We start from the raw sequence: 25,224 nt of genomic DNA on the forward strand, positions 1-25,224 counted from the left end.
CAATAGTCAACGAGAACGCTGAGATTACTAGGGAGAGTTAAAGAGATCGACTGCAACTTGAGGCCTCTACAACAACGTTGAGGAGGAGACGCCTTCATGCAGAGGGTAGTCACCACCGCACGCCAGCGAAGAAAGATAAATTGACAACAGAGCGTAAAGATTTGAGGAAACAGTTTGCTTTATTCTTCCATTGTTTAAGTCTCATAAAAATCTGATATAATGGAACTGGCAGAAAATTTTTTAAATAATCTGGCCTAATGGAAATAGCTGAAAACACAAGATAACAGAAAAAATTGCACTCATGCCAAATATACGTATGACCGTAAGCAAAAACTCCTCCAAAAAAACAGAATGCAAAGCATTTCATAGCATGAATGCTAGAGACTTGAGTCGTTCCTTGTTTTCTCCTTATTATACTGTTGGTGACAGATTGTCGTTTGGCAAACTCTACCCTCTTGTTACTTGTCTCATTTAGCGATCTTGTTCCCAAGTTACCATTTCTAGCTGAAGGTAGTCTTCTAGATGTCACTTTGGAGAGCTAGCTCTTCAATGCATGGCGCTCGCTTTGCACTTCTGTTGACGCACGTTTGGCTGTCACCATTTAAAGGTTACAGAGGTGAATTTAAGATAGGTGCGCGTCCAAGCGCTTGACCTAATATTAACTTTAAACTCCAGAGTTACTACTTAGTGGAGCTACATGACTAAATCTAGCGGAGTGGTATGTTGTCCCTTTCTAAATACACAGGAGCTAAACTTAATATACACATGTAATTTCTAAAAGTATGCTTCAGACGAAGTCCATCCTACAATTGACGAGTAACAGTTATGTATGCAGGCACGAAGTAGTAGTTCAACAGTACAGTAAAGACAGCGTCGAAAGACCTTCAGAAGGTCCAAACAGACTTGTCCCGGCTGTTTCTCAAACCCTAGTCGAACTTCAAATGCCTACACACTTGTCTATAAAAGTTTTCCCACTAAAAAACTCAAAGGTTTAAAAAATAAAAATACAAATCACGCATGAACGCTGTGATACTGACTCGCTTATTCAATCACTAAATATGCAATTACTCTCTTGACCCAACTCAGGAAATTTGAAGTTGCTTGCTTTGCTAAGCCATAGAAGTAGAACGATCTCTAGATGTTGAAACCACTCGAAACCACACACACATTTATCGATAGCATGAACATTAGCGGGGGGCGGGGGCAGCCGTGTCTTGGACTGTACATTTCTAGTATAGGCAATCCCTAGAGTGTTCCTGCCTTTCATTGCCGATCATTTAAACATTTGAGTAAAAAAAAAAGGTGGGGGGCGGGGGGCGAAGGATTCAAATGCCTCTTTTCAGTGCATAATATCTCGGGTTTTATTTCACAGAAACATGTGACTTAAGACCTATGATAAGAGTTTCCAGATAACTGCTATTGACCTGGAAGTCAGAAAGAAGGAAGCAAATATTTCTGCACTCTGGGAACCTATTTGTAAGACATGGCATCCTGTAATGACCAAGGCTTACCCTCATTGCGGATTCGTCTTTCAATTTTATTTTCTTGGTGGCTCATCTTTGCTGTTAATTTCCTTCATGAAATCAACAATAGAAGCCTATTTTGAAAATTAAGTGGGGAAAAAAAAGATTGCTTCTGCTCATGACGTTTCTTTCATTTTGATGTAAGGAAAAAAATGATAATATAATAACAACTTAGCCCAAGATAAAAGGTCATGATAGCAAATGAATTCGTTTTCCACTAAACATCCAATTCTTCCTACCAGCATCACTCTTAGGCAACTGGAGGAGTCGCTGCCTTAGAATTTTTGTTTTTCAGACTCAGCAATCGAGAGAAGGCCAATATATTATGATATGATAGTAGCTTAGTGGCGTAAGTTGTTTCGTTCCCACGTCATGCTTGGTAGACCAGAGTCAAGGAGTCAGAGAAATCAGTTTCCCATGATGGAAATTCACTTTCGGGTATAGTTCAATGACTGTATATTGTCCCAGCACCGGGTCTAATGGCCTTAATTCCATAGGTCTGTCATACCATGTTATATTAATACCATGATGAGATCTCCATTCCCTGACCAGTAACATTAAGTGAATAAATCAATCTGTTTTAGAGCTGCGCCTCCTTTGAACAAATAGATTTAGTTTTCTGCTGACTGCCGTTGTGAACTTCAGTTATTTGACTGTTGGCTGCTATAAACAGGTTGAGAGAGTGTACTACAGGCCCTTTGCCTGTTTCTTTGTATAACCTGATTTACAATAGTGACTTCCCTGACCGCTCTAATGCATCCGTAGTTGGCGGAGATTGCAACAGCCACTTTCCATAACTGTCTTGAACCTCTGCAAGGAGCTGTCATGTCTCCTTCTCTCGACTCGTGTTCATCAATTGATTACATTTTGCGTGCATCTTGTCCCCCTCACTCATCTCTTGCTGATTCTACTCTTCGTTAATCCTCATGTTTCCCTTCTCAGGATTCCTGCGGCTTTTGTGATGCTATCAATGTAGAGTTTGAGATTTTTCCATGACCGAGGAAGAAAGAAATTAATGAATTAGCATAGTAATATTTTCTTACGAAAGTTTGTGCGTCTATCCTGTAGTATATGATATGTTTGAATTATATCTATTAGTATGATTAATGTTTTGGTTTTCGTAATTATCAGTTGAATGTCGTGGAGAGATCATATAAATGGCTTGGCATAGTTCTGGTTGCAGAAATAACAAATGAGGATCACACATTGCCAATGCCTGTCAGTAGAACTTCCTCTATCTCTACGTTGAAGTTTTTGTTCAGGAAGTAAGGAGGTTTTGTTTGACCTACCTCCTGGAAGAACTTAATCAAAAGGTTACGGACTCGTCCATAACCGAAGTCTAAACCAGAAAATAAAATTTTCTGCAATGTCTTCTTGTTTGCTCTCAAGTCTGTTGTTTGCATTTTTCATCATCCGTTAGACTTGTAATATTTTTTAGTTTTTGAAACTAAAAGGCTAATTAAAATTGGGTTTTTATTTATAGCATCTTTGAGGGCTAATTAAAATTGGGTTTTTATTTATAGCATCTTTGATTAAAGACGAAAAATTAATTAGAGTGATAGTAGAATTACACAGCTCAAAATAGACAGCCTCCTTTGTAAAGTTCTATGGATTTTGAACTTGGCTGAATGACTTCAGAACCTGTTTCAGTCAATTTTGCCATGAATCGTCTTTGAGTTAAACTCTGTTCAGTAGTACGACATATATTACTCCTAATCTCTTGTTTGTAGATAGCATAGACAATGACTTCTTGACCTTCACCCTGCAGTCAAGTTGCTAGATAACCCTCAATTGCAGAGTCTTGAACTTCATGAGTCCCCATGGCCCTTGGTGTAAAGATAGCATGTTTCAGGGAGACGAAAGTAAATGTTACAAGCAAATTATCTTTGTGCATAAATTACTCTTTTATGCTGGGGAAAAGATAAAAAAAAAACAATGCCTATTAAACAAAGGAATTTATTCCTCATTATTTATCCAATGGCTCCACCAAAAATAATCGACTGTTTTTTGGCAACTGAAGGAGTCGCTGCTTGGATTTTTCAGCCACAGAAATCGAGAGATATCCAGTACCATGTTATCCTTCAACCACACTTTCCCTGAACTTATACGTACAAAGTCGCTCTCCTATTGATATATGGGGTTGATACAAAACTCAGGATAAAGCACATCACTTGTTTATTCTTTTACTTCCGTTTTTCTTCATCAAAGGAATTAGAGACTAATCTAATGCCAATATATCTTCTGTCTACACTTCTCAGGTTTAGGCAGGATAGTTTTTTAGTCTAACGTAATCCCACTGACAGAAAAAAAATGTGTGGCCATCAACGAAAAATCGACGACAGAATAAGACTTATCACGTAGTCATATTATTATACAAAACCATATAACTTATCGAAACGAATTCCTATCGGCTGTCTTAAGAAATTAAGGCAAATATAGGTATAATATTGATAAACCATTATATCAGATATAAAGTATCTCACATTCATCTGCCATCTCTAGGCATAAGTCATGACAATAACGGCGCGCATTCAAAATCGCATGGCTATGAAATCAGTGTATCTAATTGTAGGGCGATTTTGATGAATTGTTCAGGAGGCAGTTTCATTTGAGCTATTCATATGACACGTGGCTCGGCATATAATCTTGTAGGTCCCTTAAGGCTGTAAATGATAAATGTTGCAAGAAATTCACCAAGCAGTTTTGCATGTTAATCGATGTCTTTTGGTTTTATTCATGAATTAGGTAAGAATGAGTACGCATATTTATGTAGAATATATGTATATGCCATAACTCGTCAAGGGCCGTGATAGCCTATGTGATTTATGATTATTATATGGAATTATCCATATCATTTGAATTCGCTGTATAACAAACCTCCTGCAAGCTCGCTATGAACACACTGAAACTGAATCATAGCAACAGGCAATTTCTGGTGTTCTGTGAGCTCAAGCTGCGAGAATTAAGACAAAGTAATTCAGAAAGTGTTGATGGCTTCGCAAACTTCATCCGAACCGGTGTTTGGGTGGAAGTTGGCGATGTATGGCTAAAGACGGATACCATTTTTATTTTGCCAGTTAATTTAGAGCTAGTGTCAAATAACTTACTCTTTTATATATTTGTAGCTCATTTCTTTGTAAATGTATCCACAGTATCATGAGCCCATTATAAACAGCGATTTACATAAAGAAAAGCGCAAATGAAGATACAGGGCATACAAATTGCTCCAGCCAATCACGACTGTTGTTACAGTATGAAGAGGCATTCATGTGGGAAGAGGTAAACAAAGACCTGCAGTGTTACCATAACATTCTCATACAATAGGAAGTAATGGGTGAAGGTAGCTGTATCGAAATTCCTGGAGGGACCTTACATTCATCTCCTTATTTCCAGTTCCCTGCACTTACTACAATGGTTTTGTGGAATGCGAGGGTGTAAATAAGCCCTCGGGCTGTAGAAGAAGAGTAAAAGTTCCTTAGTGCTTTAATTTTTTTATTTGGTGTCTGTTTTCTTAATGATGGAATTTTCGTGAGAAATATTTTGGCGTTAGAGAGAGAGAGAGAGAGAGAGAGAGAGAGAGATGGGGAATAGGGGCTGGAGATAAAATGTTAAATGAAATAACTAACAAAATCGTTAAAATAATGGAGAAAATGATTGACAAGTATTTCTATTTCATAATAATAATAATAATAATAATAATAATAATAATAATAATAATAATAATAATAATAATAATAATAATAATAATAGTGGAAAAGGACCATTTAAGTGAAATGTTTGTTTATCCTCCTCTTGTTATTTACACATCTCTACAGATGAACAGTTTACAAAAGACAGCTCTCAGATCACAAGCACACAGAAGATGACGCCAGGGGCTATCGAAAGCTGAGAGCAGTATTTTGTAAATTGTTTTTCTGTCATAATTTGTATATAGTAAGAAGAAAACTGAGACATGAATTTCACTGAATGGGTCAGTTTGTCCTGTTATTAAGTGGAACGCTATCGTTCGTCGACTTTTTATCATCAATAATAATAATAATAATAATAATAATAATAATAATAATAATAATAATAATAATAATAATAATAAACAACGAAGAAATAAATCCACAGTTATGTATGGGTACATATATTCTAAAATAAATCTGTACAGAGAGCTTTCTGGAATCTGTTCGATTCCCATTTTCAATCAGATTGAAAAGGGGAATCGACAGATTCCCGAAAGCTGTCTGTGGATTTGTTTCTCCATTCCAAGACTCATGCTATGAGTATTTTTTAATAATAATAATAATAATAATAATAATAATAATAATAATAATAATAATAATAATAATATTATTATTATTATTATTATTATTATTATTATTATTATTATTATTATTATTATTATTATTATTATTATTATTATATTTCCTTGAAAAGATAATTTAAAGTATAGTAAAATGAATACAGTTGAAGGGACAAACTCCCCTAGACTTCTACCTTGAGATTGGATTCAGCTCAAGTTCCATTACTGAAATCTGTTGCAACACCAGTGAACACTCATCGTACAACCACTATTTTTGAAACAATAAACTGGGGTTTCTTATTATAGAGTATAAAATTTGGTAAAAGGCCAAGCGCTGGGACCTATGAACTCATTCAGCTCTGAAAGGGAAATTGACACTAAGAAGGTTCGAAAGGTGTAACAGGAGGAAAACGTCGCAGTCGCACTATGAAACAATTGTTAGAAGAGGGTGGAAAGTGAGGTGGAAGAAAGAGAATATGAACAGAGGTACAGTAAAATGAATGAAAGAGGTTGCAGCTAGGTCCGAAGGGACGCTGCAAAGACCCTTAAGCAATGCCAACAGTGCACTGCGTGAGGTGCACTGATAGCACTACCCCACTACGGGGAGGGTCTCTTACTGCCTTCGGAAGTCTGTCCGAAATCTCCGATGCGATTCGAGCATGGAAAATTCTGTGGAAAATTGCTCAGCAGTGAACTGCGCCAGTTAACCTCACAACACCATAATTCAGTTTTACTCAAGAACGAACACAATTTCTACCATTTAATTAACACCAGCAGCAAACCATTACTTGTACGGCCAATAACACGTGGACTGGTGTAACCTTTCTCACACTGATACTGGAAACCGTACCTTTGCCCTGATATAAATATGAAGTTCTGGATGTATTCTCATTTCCCAAATTTATTTTTATTTTAGAACGCAACAGAATATAGAATTTAAGTCAGAGGCCAAGCACTGGGCGTTGTCTCTATTATAATTACCTATATATGTACATACATACATATATATACAGTATATAGGCTATAATATATACATATATATATATATATATATATATATATATATATATATATATATATATATATATATATATATATATATATATATATATATATATATATATATATATATATATATATATATATATATATATATATATATATATATATATATATATATATAAATGTTTTCCACCGAAAATAATTAGTTTGTACCAAGGAGCGTTCACTCAGCTGTTTCCCGAAAGAGCCACTGACTAAACATTTACCGGGCCACTTAATTTCTTCTGATAAAATCAGTATCTTGTGATTCACTGAGCGAAGCAGGAGAAAACTGTAATAATTGAATCTTCTTTTTAACCCCTAAATTATCGAGATGGATTCATTTTAACCCCTTAATTATCGTGATGGCTGCGTCAGCTATGTTCGACTTCTACAGTCTATTTCATCTTTCTCATAATTGACTTTTTTTGTGTATCTTACTGCATTCAGCCAGTAGATCTCCCAGGATCGTCATTCTTTGCGAATGGAGAGGTAAAAGTCGTGAACTGGGATTCTGTTCTTGGGGAAGAATGAAATAGGGGAGGGTAACTCTACGGCAAACAAATGCTACTGCCTCAATTACCGGGCCCCCGCCCTCATAGGGAGGTAGTGCCGTCAGTGTACTTCATGCGGTGCACTGCAGGCATTACTTAAGGTTCTTTGCAGCGTCCCTTTGGCCCCTAGCTGCAACCCCGTTCACTCCTTTTACTGTTCATCCATTCATATTCTCTTTCTTCCATCTTACTTTCCATCCTCTCATAAGAACTGATTTATAGTGCAATTGCGAGGTTTTCCTCCTGTTACACATTTCAAACTTTCTTACTGCCAACTTGCATTTCAGCGCTGAATGACCTCATCGGTCTCAGCGGTTGGCCTTTGCCCTAAACTCTCTGTCCTATTGTATTCTACGACTGTTCACCTCACCTTTCACAAATTGTGACCAATAATGACAAACATCGGAGAGTCACTGGGTGAAGCAGTTATATGGAAGAGGCAGTTGTCAGAAAGGTTTCAAAAACTGTCGAGTTGAAGCCAACGCTTTTGACAACACTTGCTTGAAAGACGGCCTCCCACCGAATTGCTCTTTAGTGATCGAAATATGCTGATTTTTCTACGTATGTGTCTCCCTTTTCTTTCTCACTGTTCACATTCTTTTTCCTCTGGAATATAGAGTTAAGGCCAAGGCCAGGCGCTGGGACCTATGAGGTCATTCAGCGTTGTAAAGGAAATTGAAAGTAGGTATGTTTGAAAGGTGTGACAGGAAGAAAACCTCAAAGCAGTTGCACTATGAAACTATTGTTAGGAGAGGATGGACAGCAAAAAGGAAGAAAGAGAATATGAATGGAGGTACAGTACAAGAAATGAAAGAGGTTGTAGCCAGGCTGAAGGGACGCTGCAAATAACCTTTGGTAATGCCTACAGTGCACCGCATGAGGTGCACGGACGTCACTACTCTCCTACGGGGTCGTTTTCCTCTGGTTTTGGGTTCTGCGGTATATTTCTGGTTTGTGTCTCGATTATTTTCTTCACTGGCCTCTCTTAGTCAATGCCGTCCACCCCTTTTGAATGACTTTGCGAAATAAAAACCTGTTATACGGGATCCATCAACGCGGTTCAATCTCCAGTATAGAGACCCCATTGCCTCCTTTCCTCCGTTCCCTGTCCTCGCGGTTTCTCTCATTCTCAGCTTCCAAAAGCGAACTACCGCAGCAATAAAAGCAGAGATCTTACAAAGCGGAACTCGATTACTTACGATTCAGGTTAGGGAAAGCGAAGTCAGCAGAAGCCTTTATTTTTTATCCATCTAGAAAGTCCAGGATGGCTGGATGGTCTAGAGTAAGCCGGCAAGGGTCCTTGCTTTAAATTTGGAAGGGTTTTTTATATATATATATATATATATATATATATATATATATATATATATATATATATATAATGTATATATATATATACACACAATGTAGACCAAAGGCCAAGCGCTGGGACCTATGAGGTCATTCAGCGCTGAAAGGAAAATTGAAAGTACAAGGCTGCAAAGGTGTAACAGGAGGAACACCTCACAGTTGCACTCTGAAACAATTGTTAGAAGAGGGTGAAAAGTAGTGAGATGGAATAAAGAATATGAAAGGAGGTACAGTATAAGGAATGTGAAAGGGTCGCTGCTAGGGGCCGAAGGGACGCTCCAAACAACCTTAAACAATGCCTACAATGCACCGCAAGGGATGTGCACTGACGGCACTAAACCCCCATGGCGGGTAAGGTGTTGAAGGAGATAAGAAGCCTGATGAGGTCGTCTGGACTCCGACCCACCAACGAGAGGAAAATCCTGGAGGAGTTTCATGACAAAATAGTTGATACGTAGATAGTTTTGTAGGACCTTGTTCTGAATACGAAAGTTTATCAAGAAATAAAACCTTTCCATCACTTTTTAATCTTGATGTTAAATTACGTTTGATAACTGACAAAAAAAGTTAAGTATATCTTAGTTTTACCAGACCACTGAGCTGATTAACAGCTCTCCTAGGGATTACACTTATTTTACGTGGCTAAGAACCAATTGGTTACCCAGCAACGACACCTACAGCTTATTGTGAAACCCGAACCACATTATACCGAGAAATTAATTTCTGTCACCAGAAATAAATTCCTCTAATTCTTCATTAGTCGGGCGGAGACTCGAACTCGGGCCTAGCGAGTGCTAGGCGACAACTCTACCGACTTGCCCATTGAGGAACTTACAGGGGAAATGAACAAAGTCATAGGACATCACACGTATGGACGAGGAGATTCCATGATAAATTTCACCTCACGTGTCATAGAATAAAATGAGCTGCCTATGTACTATTTATGTAAATGGAATTTCTATTAATCAGTCACATTTAAGTAGCTAAAAGAGGAAATATACATTGATGATATTTATGTGAATGGAAAAATGACTAATTTGATGAAATTTAGGCTGTCAAGCCAAGCACTGGGGCACTTTCAGCGCCCAAGACAGTCAAAAGAGTGTTGATGTAACAAGAAATAAAGACAAGAAAAAAGGATGATCATCTACTCAAGTCCAAAACAGCTAGGCCAACTGCATATTCTATGAAAGGAACTTTCCTTTGCATGACTTGCACAACAAAAGCCATATGAACTCTGAATCTCCACTGACAGTTCCCCACGACTTCTCGAGGAAGTTTTTGCACGAGTGAGGACGATTGCAATAATCAGAGAAGATCTGTTACGATATTCATTATTTGCGTGAACTGTTTGATGAATCTCTAGTTCAGTAATTAGACTCTTGAGAGAGTGATTTCTCAGCATGATTCTAACAGATTAAAGAAGATGGTCTCTCTTGCTTTACGCTGCACTTATTACAGAAGCGGTTTCATTTCTCGATAGCTAGAAAAACACTCTAATGATTTTACTTCGTTATAAATTTAATGAGAAACACTGCCTTCTTTTTGGTTTTGATACTTGCGTAACTATCTATTGTTCATTTATTTAATCACCTATTCAGGGCTGAACATAATACAGCCCTTAGTCATTGTCCATCTCCATATTTACCTACTCCTAACTACCACTTGTATCTTCTTGTGACAACTACGGAGCTTTTTTGCTCCCTTTTCATTTAGTATTTTACGCATGGAAATTGCAATAAATAAATATCTCCATATTGCACTCTTCAACTCTTGTCTTGTCCTTCTTCGATGTCTTTGCAAGTCTTCGTTGACCATTGGCTGCCACCTGCTTTTGGGGCCAGACAAATAATCCCTCATTAATAACTTTCTTTCAACAAAGAAAAGTTTGCTGCATGTTTTTTTTTCCTGAACTAATGATACCTTGTTGATTTTTCCCTCAAAAATAAGTTTAATTCCGAATGATATAATCCCTTATCACAAGAAAGAAGAATGCAGGCATGAGCAGTTCAGGGCATCCTTTAGCAACCTCAAGTTTTCTTGTTTCTCAACTGCTCCAGGATAGGCACAGGCGATTTTTCTAATAGTTTTTGTCACTGAGTTCATAACAGTGATAATGAAAGATTCACGGAATTCTTTGCCCCATTTATAAAGTAAAGACTTTTCCCAAATCTGTTTTAATATTCTAATGACCTTAATTATGTGTTCTTTAAATTATTGTGAAGAGAATTCCTTACAGACCATGTGTTCTATGTCGTTACATGTAAATTCCTACAACCATACAACTGGCCCCTCAGTAATGCAGGTTTTCTGTGAAGCATTTTTTGAATTCCTTCATAGAAAACAGCAGAAGCTGAGAACTGGTGGGTAGCTCTTCTTTTCCGTACCGATAAAAAACCGTGCAGCTGACATTTTAATATCAAGACATTTTATGCTGTTGGTTGCTTTCCACAAGTTAGAAAGAATTGGAAAACTCATCTGGTTTTATATTCCAACTGTTTAGGTTTCATAGAATCTCTCCAAGTGTTTCATGAAAAATCATCTGGTGATAAGTGGGACGAAGTAGATATCGGGGAAGGGAACATCCACGAAGACTCGTAGGGGTTGGTTGAAATTTTCCCAGTTACTTAATTATAGAAAATTAGAGGATTTAATGTATACAAAGATAGAAAATTTCAACAGGTTATGCCACAGGTGATTCCAAGTTATTTCATGTAGTTTTGGTTTTTAACTTGATACTACAATGCATGTCAGTACAACTATACTATGCTCACCAAAGACATTCTACATCCAGCTCATCAAATTGGGCATTTCCTTGCATGGTCTCTGGAAAGGAGGTCAGTTCCACGCTGACCACCACTAAGGGAATCAAGTCACCAATTCTGACTCGTTTCCCTTTCTCTGTATTAACGACATGCTAGCTATATACGTCATCAAATGTGATTTGCTAAAGGTTTACCATTTGTAACTCCCCAGTAGATGTTTCAATACAAAGTGATGCCATTTAGCACGATCGGTGCCACAACGACACTCAGTAATTGATGATCAACTGGTAAAAGCCCTGGATGGAAAAGTCACAATCCGATAGTATCATCATTAAGAGTGACACTTGAAATGACTACATGGAATTGTAAACGTTCTTTCCCGATACTGACCTCTGTTTTTATGATGGTTGGTCTTCAAGGAGCAACTTGGGGTAGGACGGGTTCGTGAAGTGTTGTAGGATATGGCTTTGCTTGGCGTGTAAAACCTCGCAGCTAGTTAACTACAATGTTACCAAGCGTCAGTTCCCAAACCAGCTTTCGTCAAAGGCATGTCAATATAAACAACTTCAGGTTTGTATTTCTAGGAAAATAGCAAATGATCTTAAATTTGCAATTTTTCCACTGTTATATCGTCCTTAAGGCACCTCATAGAGAAGGATAGAATATATTCAAAGTCTTCTTGATGCTACAAAGGATTTTACTTTCTCAAGTAGTTTAACCCCTGCTCTGAAAGAACCAACTTTGATCTGGAATTTATATTCATATTAAGTGCTAGTATTCTAAGGGCAAGAGCTGCACTGTTGCAGAAAGGCAGCCAGGGTATTGATCCTGTTGATTAATTCACGAAGATATTCAACAAATACTAGTATAATTTTGCTATCATAAGGTGATATTAGCTTTAGTTTTTGTTGTTATGCATTTCACTCTTTAAGATAAATAACTCCTTTGGTAATGTTCACATCAAATACAATTTTGTAAGGGAAGCAGTAACCATCAATTGCTTGTCTGCAATCTCCAAAGAATTAGGGTTCATCATTTTGCTTATTGCCTGTATTTGTAATATAAGTGCAGGTTAGCTGTTAATGAGTAGCTTAGAAATTGTACTTCGACTGAAACAAGTGATAATCAGTCTGTATCTCAACGTTGTGGAACGTCTTCCAAGTATTGAGAATGCTATAAACCAGCTGCTCGGTCACATTAGTAATACTTAACGTTAAAAATAGTGATCCCACTTTTGGGGAATTTGACCACAGATTGGGAATTTTGAATGTTTTTCGGGAAAATCTGGGGAATTCGAAAAATTTGGGGAAATCTGGGTAATTTTAATAGGTTTTCAGTGAAAACTTAGTAACATTTAAGCCAAATTTATAGAGATTTAAAACAAAAATCACACACACACACACCAGACGACCACAATAATAACTAGGACCTCTCCCTCTATAGCCTTTGCTTTGGAAGACATACGGGTGCTGGAGTGGTGTTGTGCGGGGGCGGCGTTGGAGGGGAAAGTGTTTGCTCCCCACTTCCCAGTCACGGCCGCCAGGCACACAACCACTCCACTCTTGAGGAAGTAACAATGACAAGCATAATGCGTGCACGTGTGTGCCTGTGTAGTGTGTTCGTCTGAGAGTTTGAGACGAAAACAATTTAACTGTAGAAGGTGTTATAAATGTTAGAATTTTGTTATTTTTTTCATGGATGAGATAAGCCTGTGCTTAAATCAACACAGCCCTATGCTATCCAACTTAGCAAAGGCCCGGACACCCGAAGGGGAAATACAATAATAACCTCATCAAGCCTGAAAATTGGATAGGCCTAACTTAGGATATAGTCTGTTTCTTTAACTTTTTACATGCTTAAGATATGAAGTTCTATCATTAACTTTAGGTATTTTAGGATTGCCTATAGGCCTACTCTGAATATAAAAGTCATTTATAGTGTGTCGAGTGTCTTTTATATTGTGTTTGGAGGTTAGGTTAAGGTTAATGTTTGGTTCAGTTGGTTTAGAGGAATTACTTTGCATTGTAAGACACATTTCCTAGGTCATCAGTGTGAGTGTCGGGAAAGATGCACTTGTCGGGCAAAGGGTGGAACTTTACTGCTGTTTGTTTAACAGGAATAGATATTAATCAAAGCTATTGTATTTCTAGGCTGGACAGCAGATACTACACTTTAAGATGAAAAAAACTGTAGTTTCGCCAGAAATGGATATAGAGGAACCAGTTTCAAAGAAGCCGCGAGGCTCATATAAAGGAAAGTTTCGACATGAGTGGCTCAATCAAAAAGAATTCAAGGGATGGCAGATTGCTCAGTGTGCAAGAAAAAAGTTCCTTCTCATCGTTCCTCTTTACTGAAACATAGTTGTAGCCAAGTTCACTTATCAGATATGAAAAGTAAGCAGGAAACCCCATCTGTAAAGGAGCCATTCTGTAATCAGTCAAAACAGTGTTTATAAAGAAAGCACAGAAGTGCGTAATATGGTAAGGGAAGGTTTAGGTGTATATTTTGCAAAAGATTTGATAGAGAAATTACGATCGACAAAGTTCAGTATAATTCCAGATGAGACAGCCAATGTATCTGTTGAAAAACAATTAAGGCTGGTTGTGGTATATTTTGATATAGGGCAAATGCGTCACATTATTCATTTTTTTTTTTTTTTTTATTTAATACCAGTTAGTAGCAGTACTGCTACTGATCTGTATGAGGCTATTAAGCACTCATTAAGTGAAAGAAATATTCCTTTAACCCTTTAAGGTCCACCTTAAGTTTTATGGGGAATTTCAAAAAACCTCTTAGTATGTTATCCTACATATAAATACAAGACTCTTTCATTCTTGTGTATTTCTTGATATCTTGCAAAAAATGTTCAAGACGTGCATGCAATGAAGTGGCCCATATGGAGACATCGGGCGAGTTTTGACGGACCACGCTCATCCACTTTGGGATACTTTGGGCCGTAATGGTAAACTTTTTCCGATAGTATCGCTTATGACTTTCTGACATCCAGCACTTGTATACACCATTTATTTAGCAATTCTCTTTAACAGTCATCACTTAGGGATACAAGGCATGGATATGACTCATATATAAACTTCAAAAAATGTATATCAGAAAATTTTAATTTATTATTTTAGTTTTTTATCAAACTTTTTTAATTTTTTAAATTTTTTTCTTGCTGTTTGTATGGTATACACCATTTATTTAGCAATTCTCTTTAACAATCATTACTTAGGGATACGAGGCATGGATATGACTTTCATATATAAACTTCAAAAAATGTATATCAGAAAATTTGAATTTATTATTTTAGTTTTTTATCAAACTTTTTTAATTTTTAAAATTTTTTTCTTACTGTTTGTGTTTTTTATTACTTTTTATATCTTTTCACTGTATTATTTTCTAGTAATTTACCAACTTATTTCTTTTGATTTTTGTCAGACTTTCTTTTTACTTCAGGTAATTATATAAAAAACACTGAGATGATTTAGTTATTTATTTTACAATTAATTTTAAGAAACACTTACAATTACTGATAATTACAATGTATTTACAATTACTGGCCTACCTTGTGGAATAATGAAAAACAATTTCTCACATCACAATGCAACCTTGCACTCTTCACACACCCAATGGGATCTGCGAATGTGGCCGTTCCTTGAACAAAACTTACATGTTTGCCTTTCGTCCACATGCTTTGGCATATGCAGAGAGGTGGCATCCTGGCGGGGCTCTATGGAAGGCACGATTGCACGTTGGCCCCGCTTAGGTTTAGGCACATCTCTTGTTCCAAGGGAAGCCCTGGTTACCTAGCTGATGGGGGCCTTGAAGCTGACCAGCCAAAAACAGATTTCAAGGCGGAACTCCTTGAGGGGCATGGGCTTGCACTGCAGTGCCAAACAGTCTCTCTTGTAAAGGATCCAGGCATTGCAGATAACCAAGTCCAGTATGTAAGCAAACAGCCTCATGTAGTACTGCTTTGCTCTGAACGGGGTCTTGTAGAGGTGGACCAACATGTCGCTCTTGTCAATACCACCCATGCGACTGTTGTACTTGTTGATAACATTTGGAAACTGCACAGGAACCTTCTTCTTCGCTTCCTTGTCATACCTCTCCACTTCACAAACAGGCTCCACACCAACATCAGTGGATAAGATCGTGACAATGCTGTTGTCCTTCCACCTGGCGACAAGGATGCCATCAGAAGAGACGTAGTCAAGTGTGCCCCTGGGTACCGAGTTCTTGGTCATGTCCAATGATGTCATTCAGCGCTAAAACTGAAAATGGCAGTAAAAGTTCGAAAGGTGTAACAGGAGGAAGCCCTCGCAGCTGCACTATGAATCAGTTATTAGAGAGAGTGGAAAGCAAGAAGGAAGAAGGAAAATATGAAAGGAGGTACAGTAAAAGGAACGAAAGGGGTTGCAGCTAGGGGCCGAAGGCACCCTGCAAACAACCTTAAGTAATGCCAACAGTGCACCGCGTGAGGTGCATTGACGGCACTATCCCACTAAGGGGGATATTTCTTAATTGTTAGATAGCAACCACATTGTTTTGTTGCCATTCGGGCCATGTCAATACAGTCCTTGAAATCTCTACATTTTACTTCTTTCATTTGAAATAAATGGATGAAGTTTTACATTTCTAGGCTGATGTTGTTATTCAAACTTCTGATGACAAAATTAGAAGTTGACAAACGAACTACATGGAATATGACAAACACATCTTTCGGTATTGTCATCAGAGTTCTTCATTCATCAATGTATTCTCTTGGACCTTTTTTTAAAACTGGAGGCACATTACCTAGTTTCCATCCTTTTGGTGCCTTTCGTTGTTCTGCAGTTTTTCTGTAGAGTTTATATGGGTGAGGAACTATCTCCTCTTTTAACTCTTTAATTTCTCTTGGATGAATCCATCCGGGTCAGGAGATTTGAACTGGTTAAGTTTATCTATTTTGCTTTTAACGTCTTCTTCTGTAAACATTATTCTGTCAAGCGGTTCTGCTCCTTCATATTTAATAGCTGGTTCAGGGATTGAGGTAGTGTCTTCAATTATGAAAGCACTAGTAAAAACCTTATTCAGTAAGAATGGTAAGTCTTAGAGAGAGAGAGAGAGAGAGAGAGAGAGAGAGAGAGAGAGAGAGAGAGAGAGAGAGAGAGAGAGAAGAGAGAGAATGTAGAAAATAGATACAGTCTCTACAATAATAACTTCGATCAAAGTTCATGACAACAATGATTATCTTTATTTTTTCTTTTCAATTTCAGAAGGACTGCGTTGTCTCGGTTGTTGTGAGTGTTATGACATTATTATTTCTCTTAATGATTCAAACATTTTGAAAGGATTTCATTTTGATGAAAATGTTGTTTGGTGCCAGGTATTTATTTTTGTTTTCTGCCTAATGTCTGTCTCTGGGGTTGCTTTTCATTCTCTTACTCTCAAAATGTGTGGTGTTCTTCATTTTGTATTTGTTTACTCTTCCTTATCTATTAGTTACAAGTTGTGCAACACTACTAGTAGGCGTTCTGAAATGCATTCATTTTCAGTTTCTTGGGCAGTTCCAATGGCTTTTGCTCCGTCATAAAAACTCAATTATTTTTTATAGTTTTTCATTTTCATTTCATAATTACACATCTTAAAAAAGACTAGTTTCTTTCATGGCGTGAGAGCGCATGCAAGGGAGTTTAAAAGTCACTCAGAGTTGAACAATTCCTAACTCATTCTATTTTGAAAATGAACAACCCTCTTCTGAAATTATATTGCTCTTATTTGATCAGTTCTGTTTTGTGTAACGTGATCTACGGTCCCCAAGGAACATTTTAAAAAATAACTGAAAACTCTACCTGTGAAATTGTTGTACTCTCTGACTTTCTTTACTTTCAACCTCGTTTTTGTAAAACGTTTTACTCGGGTCGAATACACACACACACACACACACACACACATATATATATATATATATATATATATATATATATATATATATATATATATATATATATGTATATATATATATATATATATATATATATATATATATATATATATATATATATATATATATATATATATATATATATATATATATATATATATATATATATATATATATATATATATATATATATATATATATATATATATATATATATATATATATATATATATATATATATATATATATATATATATATATATATATATATATATATATATATATATATATATATATATATATATATATATATATATATATATATATATATATATATATATATATATATATATATATATATATATATATATATATATATATATATATATATATATATATATATATATATATATATATATATATATATATATATATACATATATATATATATATATATATATATATATATATATATATATATATATATATATATATATATATATATATATATATATATACATATATATATATATATATATATATATATATATATATATATATATATGTGTGTGTATTTATATATATATATATATATCCACCCAAGGATAATTCTGCCTTGAAAAATATATTGTTTAAGCAATGAAGTTTTTTTTGTCATTCAAAAACTCACTGGGTAGGATGATTTAAAGAACACTTAATAAGCCGGAGTATTTAAAAACTACAAAATTGTAATGAGTTAATTTTTCGTTCATCGTGCCCAGGAACTTTAGGGGTCAAAGTGCAACTCGGGAATACCTGGTTTTTTGTGACCCAGTCAAATGAATACGTTGTATTTGCAGACACGATTCATGAAACGAGTTTCTGAATATCTTGACAGTTGACAGGGTCTTGTCAATCAAAACCCCTTCGGGTGGTAGTGCCGTCAGTGTACCTCACGTATTGCGCTGTTGGCAGTACTTAAGGGTCTTTCCATCGTCCCTTCGGCCCCTAGCTTCAACCTCCTTATTCCTTTAATGTACCTCCATTCATATTCTTTTTTCCATCTTACTTTCTACCCTCTCCTGATCATTGATTTATAGTGCAACTGCGAGGTTTTCCTCCTGTTACACCTGTCAAACCTTCTTACTCTCATTTCCCTTTTCGGCGCTGAATGTTACCTCACTGGTCGCAGCGCTTGGCCGTTGACATAAATTTTATATTATACTCTATTCTATTCTTATCAAAAATATTCTGCGGATAGGTTTCAATTTCCTTAACTAGCAGTATAGTGAACAGCGAGGTTAAGCTGTGGTGCCAGTAAAAAGATTTCCGGATGGCCGAATGGTTACCAACGTCAGCATTTTGGTTCTCGAGTCAAGTTTTCTGGGATCAGGGTTCCCTGTAATCATGAAGAGTATACTTCCTCCTTTTAATTGCCAGCTGCAGTCTACACACAAACACGTAAAAGTGATTTAATACTGACATGCATTCTTACGCGCCAGAGGTTACCATTACTTAATTTTTTTTTGTATTGTGCAGATGGAAACATGAGTAAAGACCAAGGCTTTGTACAGTATAATGTCAACATCTGAGTTCAGTCTGCACCACTCGAACTGTGTAAATGGCAAAATATATGTAGTGTTTTGTGCATTTACTTTTTGTAACCTTGTTTTTTTTAATTGCTGAACCTTGCGGTGCTATACAGACACCACCCTACTTACAAACAAAGGAGTTACGTTCCTGACGGCCGTTTGTATGTTGAATTGTTTGGAAGTTGGTTACTGTACTCTTCATGCCCATTTAAGTACAGTATGATATAAAGTGAATACAATACTGTATGTACCGAATAGGCGCACAAAACAAAATCTGAACTTACGGGTAGCTAAGGGAGAGCTCTGGACACAATTTTAATTTGCAATCCCATTTGCTTGTGTCGGAATGTTTGTAATTTGAATGTTTGTAAGTAGGCCGGTGTATGTAGTTTGTGACTGACAGATTTTCCTCTCTTAAAGTATACGTAGGTTTCGTGTTTAAGGGTCATAAGATTCCAAAATAAGTATAGAATAGAATGTTGGATGTAGTCCAAAGGCCAAGCACTGGGAAATATGAGGTCATTCTGCGCTGAAATGTTAGTTCACTTAAGGGCCCTAGTGGTTGGGCTAAATCCGTAAATTCTGTATATCTATCCATCAAGACCTAATCTGCAGATGCCTTGACTAAGCATCATGGCAACAATATAGATGGTACTGGATACCACACAGATAGTCTGCTCCCAAACACAGTAGCTGATCATTTACCAATATTCATTAAATACTTCCCAACTGATTATAGTTACTAAGTAACCTGTGTCCATAGTCTAATGGCTGTGCCAAAACATTAAAACTAGAAAATGAAGTTTCTCTTAGTAATGTATTGGTAGCTCAATATTTACATGGACAGTTAATAACTTCCCAAAACAGATACTTAATGGTAAAAGAAAGTAGTGTATTTTAAAAACCACTAAATGTTTAACATTATCTGGAGAGATGTCAGTTAGAACAGAATCCCGAAATCAAATTTAAAGAGAGAATTTGTATTGCCCATTAGTTTAACAAGTTCTTGGGTCAAACATTTTTATAAATGAAAACTTGAAAACTTAATGTTGTGTATATGACATGTAGGGCAGATATGATTGAATTGGAAAGCTATCTATGACCTGGGGAACTGAAAGAACATCATTACTAATCTATGCTGGACTGCTAAGTGAAGATAAATGGATCGTTATGTGATTTAAAATCTGCTCTTGAAGTGCAATAGAAAGTGTAAATAAGTGTTTCTCCTCTAACAAGCTGTTTGATCAGTCATTGTCGTGACAAACCATCTTCCACACTTCCCAATTTGAGCTAATAATCTCAAAGAATCGAAATATCTGAAGATCAGTTTTCTTCTAGAACTCGACTGCCTCCTCCAAGGGCACTTGTATTTGCCTGGAAAATATGCCAGTACTCCTGAACATTATAAGCAATACACAACAGAAGATTGAAGATGCAAATGTCCCCTTTATGCATTTTATATTGATGGTTCCAAATCCCTTAACAAGAGTAGGATTTGCTGCCACTTCACTTGAAACAAATTGAATCTTTCTCAGACAGAAACTGATTGCAATAAATTCAACACCGGAGATTATTTAAGGTAAATGCCTGACATTCTTTTGCACAACAAATAAATTTACATTCCACAAATTATGTGAAGCTAGTTTAAACGGTGAAGTATGTTGGAGCTGGACCCACGTGGACAGAAAAGTGAGGATACCGATAGAGTAACCAGGTTAAAATGCTGGAGTTCCAAATAGCTTCCTGCACCCTTTACAGTGTGGTGCTTCAGTGGCACACTTAATCCGTAAGGGGGGTAGTGACGTCAGTGCATCTCATGCAGTGCACTGTAGGTATTACTTGAGGTTATTTGCAGTGTCCCTTCGGCCCCTAGCTGCAACCCCTTTCATTCACTTAACTGTACCTCCGTCCATATTCTCTTCCATCCTACTTTCCACGCTCTTCTAACAATTGATTTGTGGTGCAACTGTGAGGTTTTCCTCCTGTTACACCTTTGTAACCTTTTACTATTAATTTTCCTTTCAGCGCTGAATGACCTCATAGGCCCCAGCGCTTGACCTTTGGCATAAATGCTATATTCTATTCTATGATTAATTTTCATTTAAATTATCCGGAATTCATCTAAAATTACGTGAAATTAATAAATAATAACAGCACACTGAACTTTAGATCATAAATAAGATGTCAGCTCATGGAACTGGCCACACCAATTTTTATACCTTCCTTTATTCCCCAGCAGTAATCATTAATGTATGTCCTGTCATGTCACACATGCAACCATACAGAAACTGTCAGTCAGTGTAATAATAATGTGATACAAAGCTATTAAACGGCAGATGTCCTTACAGAAAAAAAAGAGAAGTATAACAGTAATATTTTATTTACCTCTTGAGCAGTGATGCTGTAAATGTAGTTCTGGTCTTTTAAGGTACAGTATTAAATTTGTGGGTGAGATTTTATATAAATGCAGGATGGGATTCAGAGTATTAAAATAGAATAATGAATATAATTTGCATGCCTGGCCTTAGGCTTGAGGTAGTGTTGATGAAAAATCAGAAGTATATTGGAAAGCAATGAGATAAAGAGATACTGATTTTTTTCCGACAAATTCTCTGATAAAGTTTTTCTCACAATGGAATGTGGCTTGCTTGCTCTTGTAGGGAATCCAAAAAGTAATTTTGTGTGTTTTCGCATTCAGAATGTTCATTTTGCAAAATTTGCGTGGGAAACATATGCATTATAGCATGCACACGTCCTAGCAAGAAATGAACCCAAAATTGGTTGCTGACTGCCTGTGGGAAACCGTTTAAAGTTTGCTAATCTAATTGAAGGAGGCATCCCCTGCCAAAGTGAAAGGGAATTGGAACCAAAGTACAGTTGTTTAAGATATCGTTTTAAAAATGATACCGAGACAAAATACTTGTTCAAAGATTTATATGTAGTTCCTAAAGAATACTGTCTGTCAACACAACACTTCCATTATCTGAAGTGTAATTCAGGGAATTAGACTACTTTACAAAAAAAAAATCATCTAATGAGAGATGCTACCCCCTTTCATATTAGGTCAACCATGTTTATTGAAATTACAAACCCACTTTCCTAGATGATTGAGATTGTGCTCACCTGAAGAGTAAGTAAGACATCACAGAGAAACTACTCTAAAAGAAACGTAGTTCACAAAGCACTTCAGTTCTCTAACAAATGGGCACCCAGATAGCTTTGTACTTAAGTTCCACTTAAAAATTACTGTGAGGGTGTCTTGTAGCCAAAAAGACCCCTTTCAAAACCAGATACAGTATATCAGTTTGTATGTAAACTTAAACGTTCCAGTTATATTACTGCTAATTAAAGAAATGTGAACATGAAATACAGAGTTGTCCAACAGAATACAGCTTAAGAAATACAAGCAGGTAACAACAGGCAATTTCACTTTATGTAAACACTAAAAAGGAAATCTACTCTTAGGCCTAATCCATTTTCCATTTCACTTTCCTGTGGGCGTTTCTTCATCTAGCACTGAAGCAAAGTTCCAACCCAGTTGGGCAGGTTTCTCACAGATGTACCTGTTGGTAGAATAAGGTAATGTTTTCATATTTCTTCTTCTAAAGGGAATAATTTCTGAACTGGAAACCTTAGTTGACTTCTAACACTTTGCCTAAGGTGATAATAACAATGATTCAACTTCATGTAGCACAGGGAAAATGTGCATAGACACCACCCTACTTACTCTGTGCACCACCCTACTTACGAACATTCAACTTACAAACATTCAGATGCAAACAAACGGGATCACAAATGCAAATTGTGTTCAGAGCGCTCCCCATTGCCACTTGTAAGTTCACGTTTTGTTCTGTGCACCTTTTCTATAAAATACATTGCTATAAGTACAGCAAATTGTGTTTTAGGATGAAAAAACTCACAGCACTGTATTGACTTTATATCATACTGTACTTAAATACAGTAGGTGTGAAGAGTACAGTAACCACCTTACAAACAATTCAAAATAAAAATTGCCATCCAGAACGTAACTCGTTTTTAAGTAGGGTGGTGTCTGTATTTAGATCAATGTAAAGTATTCCAGAGAAAGTAGCTACGAAATAGATTCACACCACAGCCTGTTATAGACTTTGTTTTTTGGAGTTAATTGAAGTGGTCTACCTATGTCTAATAACAATTCTTTTCAGTTGAAATGGTTTTACAGTATTACTTACCTGAACTTCTTGTCACAGGTAATATCATTGAAACCATCATTAGAAGATCGGTAATGGACACAGTCTTCTCCCCCCGCATAGTTGTCGGGCTGACATTTATACCACCTGGTGGGAGTAAGATAATCTTTACTGAGAAACGGCGAAGAGAAGTCGTAGTCACTCACTCATTTACCCCGTAGGGGGGTTAGTGCCGTCAGTGCACCTCATGTGGTGCACTGTAGGCATTTCTTAAGGTTCTGTACAGCATCCCTTCCTAAAGCCCCTAGCTGCTATAACCCCTATCATTCCTTTTACTGTACCTTCATTCATAATCTCTTTCTTTCTTCTTACCTTCTACCCTCTCCTAACAATTGTTTCACAGTGCAACTGCTTTGAGGCTTTCCTCCTGTTATATACCTTTCAAACGTTGTTACTGTCAATTTTGGTTTCATCGCTGAATGACCTCAGAGGTCCCAGCGCTTGGCCTTTGGCTTAAATTCTATGTCCTATTTTGTTGTATTCCCTAGTTTTATTGAAGAAGCATAATGCTATTTTCTGATCTAGGTATTTATCTCATTGATCATGAATAACTTTAGCTACAACTTCAGATCTTACCATGATTCAACGATTTGGTGAACAGTGCCATCTGCAACCCATCTGTAGGTCCCTTCTTCTTGGATGTCACTCAGTCCTATGTAGGTGTGGTGATTTTTTGCAAGATCTGCAAAGAGAATAACTGATTAGATTGAATGGGGAGTATAATTCTCCATCTTCGTCTCATAGGCTATTTTTAAAATAAAAGTTAAATCAGCTGTCTAGAAATTCTGTGGAAACAGATGACAGGTAAACTTGTTCGAAGGTTATGATATATAATCTAGCGTTGCTCTTCTGTAATTCATTTAGAGAGACTGATCTTCAAGACAACGCAATTGTTTTGGGGGTACCAGCTGGTACCAGTAAAAGAAATAACAGTCCCCATGGTAGCTTAGTCCCCTAAGGACTTACTGGTACATACCAGCAACTTCCTATTAAAGTGCATTGTGTTCATTAATATCAAACGCATTTCAGAGCAAATTCGTTGACTAGGTCTATTTGAGCTCAGAACAGTAACTTATCTGATTAAGAAAAATGATGGTACTACTGTGTTGTAGTGGCTTCCTTACATTTAAACTCACGATTACTGTTACTCACCACGGAGGAAGTTGTACTCGTCGTCATGAGTGATTTTAACCAAGTCAGAATTCAAGGCTATGCACTTTTGACGGCTCTCTTCCCAATTGCTGGTGTCATTACTGATGAAGTAACAGGAGGATCTCAGCTTAAACCAACCCCTCTCACAGACAAGATGATCTGGAAGTCAAATTAGTAACAGGAGGATCTCGTTGGGACGATTGTGTACTGGACAATTGCGTCCCGGACTATTGAGTCCTGGGCAATTGCGTATCCGGACTTTTGTGTACCCGGACATTTGCGTACCTGTAGTATTCAAATCACAATTATTGTTAGCATAATTACTAATGGATTTTGAACTAGGGCCAAGAAGGAGTATTGCAGAAATATTTCCTAATGCCACAATTACCTCCTGTCTTTTCCATTTGTCAAAATCAAATTTTAAGAAGATATGCGACCTTAGGTTAAGAGAGCGGTATCACGAAGATCAGGAGTTTAATTTAAAGATAAGACGTTACTCTGCACTAGCATTTTTGCCAGTACCAGAAGTGTAGAAGGCTTCTTAGAATTAAGTGACGATGGTGACCTAACGCCAGAATTCATCGCTTTTTTGAAGTTGCATACATGGGGCAAGCAAGGGGCCGGCATGGACACAAGATTCAACCAACGTTCTTCATTGCATCATGGAATGTTCATAACCGAATAGGTAATGACTTGCCGAGGTCCAATAACAGTTTAGGAGGGTGGCATAATGCAATTCAAAATGCTATATAACATGTCATCGCCCTTCCATCTGGAAATTAACTGATGCTTTAAAGAAAGAAGAAGCGATGGCAAAGAAAAAGA

At 36.7% G+C, this 25,224-nt stretch overlaps 2 protein-coding genes across 2 annotated transcripts in view; both read right to left on the reverse strand.

Moving 5' to 3' along the window:
- Positions 1 to 15,327: 15,327 nt before the first annotated feature.
- On the reverse strand, positions 15,328 to 15,768 carry LOC136852822 (piggyBac transposable element-derived protein 3-like). The gene has a single exon (XM_067127723.1). It carries the CDS (start codon positions 15,766 to 15,768, stop codon positions 15,328 to 15,330), a length of 441 nt encoding a protein of 146 aa, XP_066983824.1.
- Positions 15,769 to 22,342: 6,574 nt separating this feature from the next.
- Positions 22,343 to 25,224, reverse strand: part of LOC136852823 (perlucin-like protein) — a 5,645-nt gene continuing 2,763 nt past the window's right edge. Inside the window, exons 2-5 of the mRNA XM_067127724.1 lie at positions 24,400 to 24,566; positions 23,824 to 23,929; positions 23,230 to 23,334; positions 22,343 to 22,581 (exon numbers count right to left, since the gene is read on the reverse strand). Of these exons, the coding sequence (XP_066983825.1) occupies positions 22,503 to 22,581; positions 23,230 to 23,334; positions 23,824 to 23,929; positions 24,400 to 24,566 (457 nt within the window). The 3' untranslated portion in view covers positions 22,343 to 22,502. The remainder of the gene's footprint in view (positions 22,582 to 23,229; positions 23,335 to 23,823; positions 23,930 to 24,399; positions 24,567 to 25,224) is intronic.

Source organism: Macrobrachium rosenbergii, chromosome 26, assembly GCF_040412425.1.
Source record: "Macrobrachium rosenbergii isolate ZJJX-2024 chromosome 26, ASM4041242v1, whole genome shotgun sequence".
Taxonomy (NCBI): domain Eukaryota; kingdom Metazoa; phylum Arthropoda; class Malacostraca; order Decapoda; family Palaemonidae; genus Macrobrachium; species Macrobrachium rosenbergii.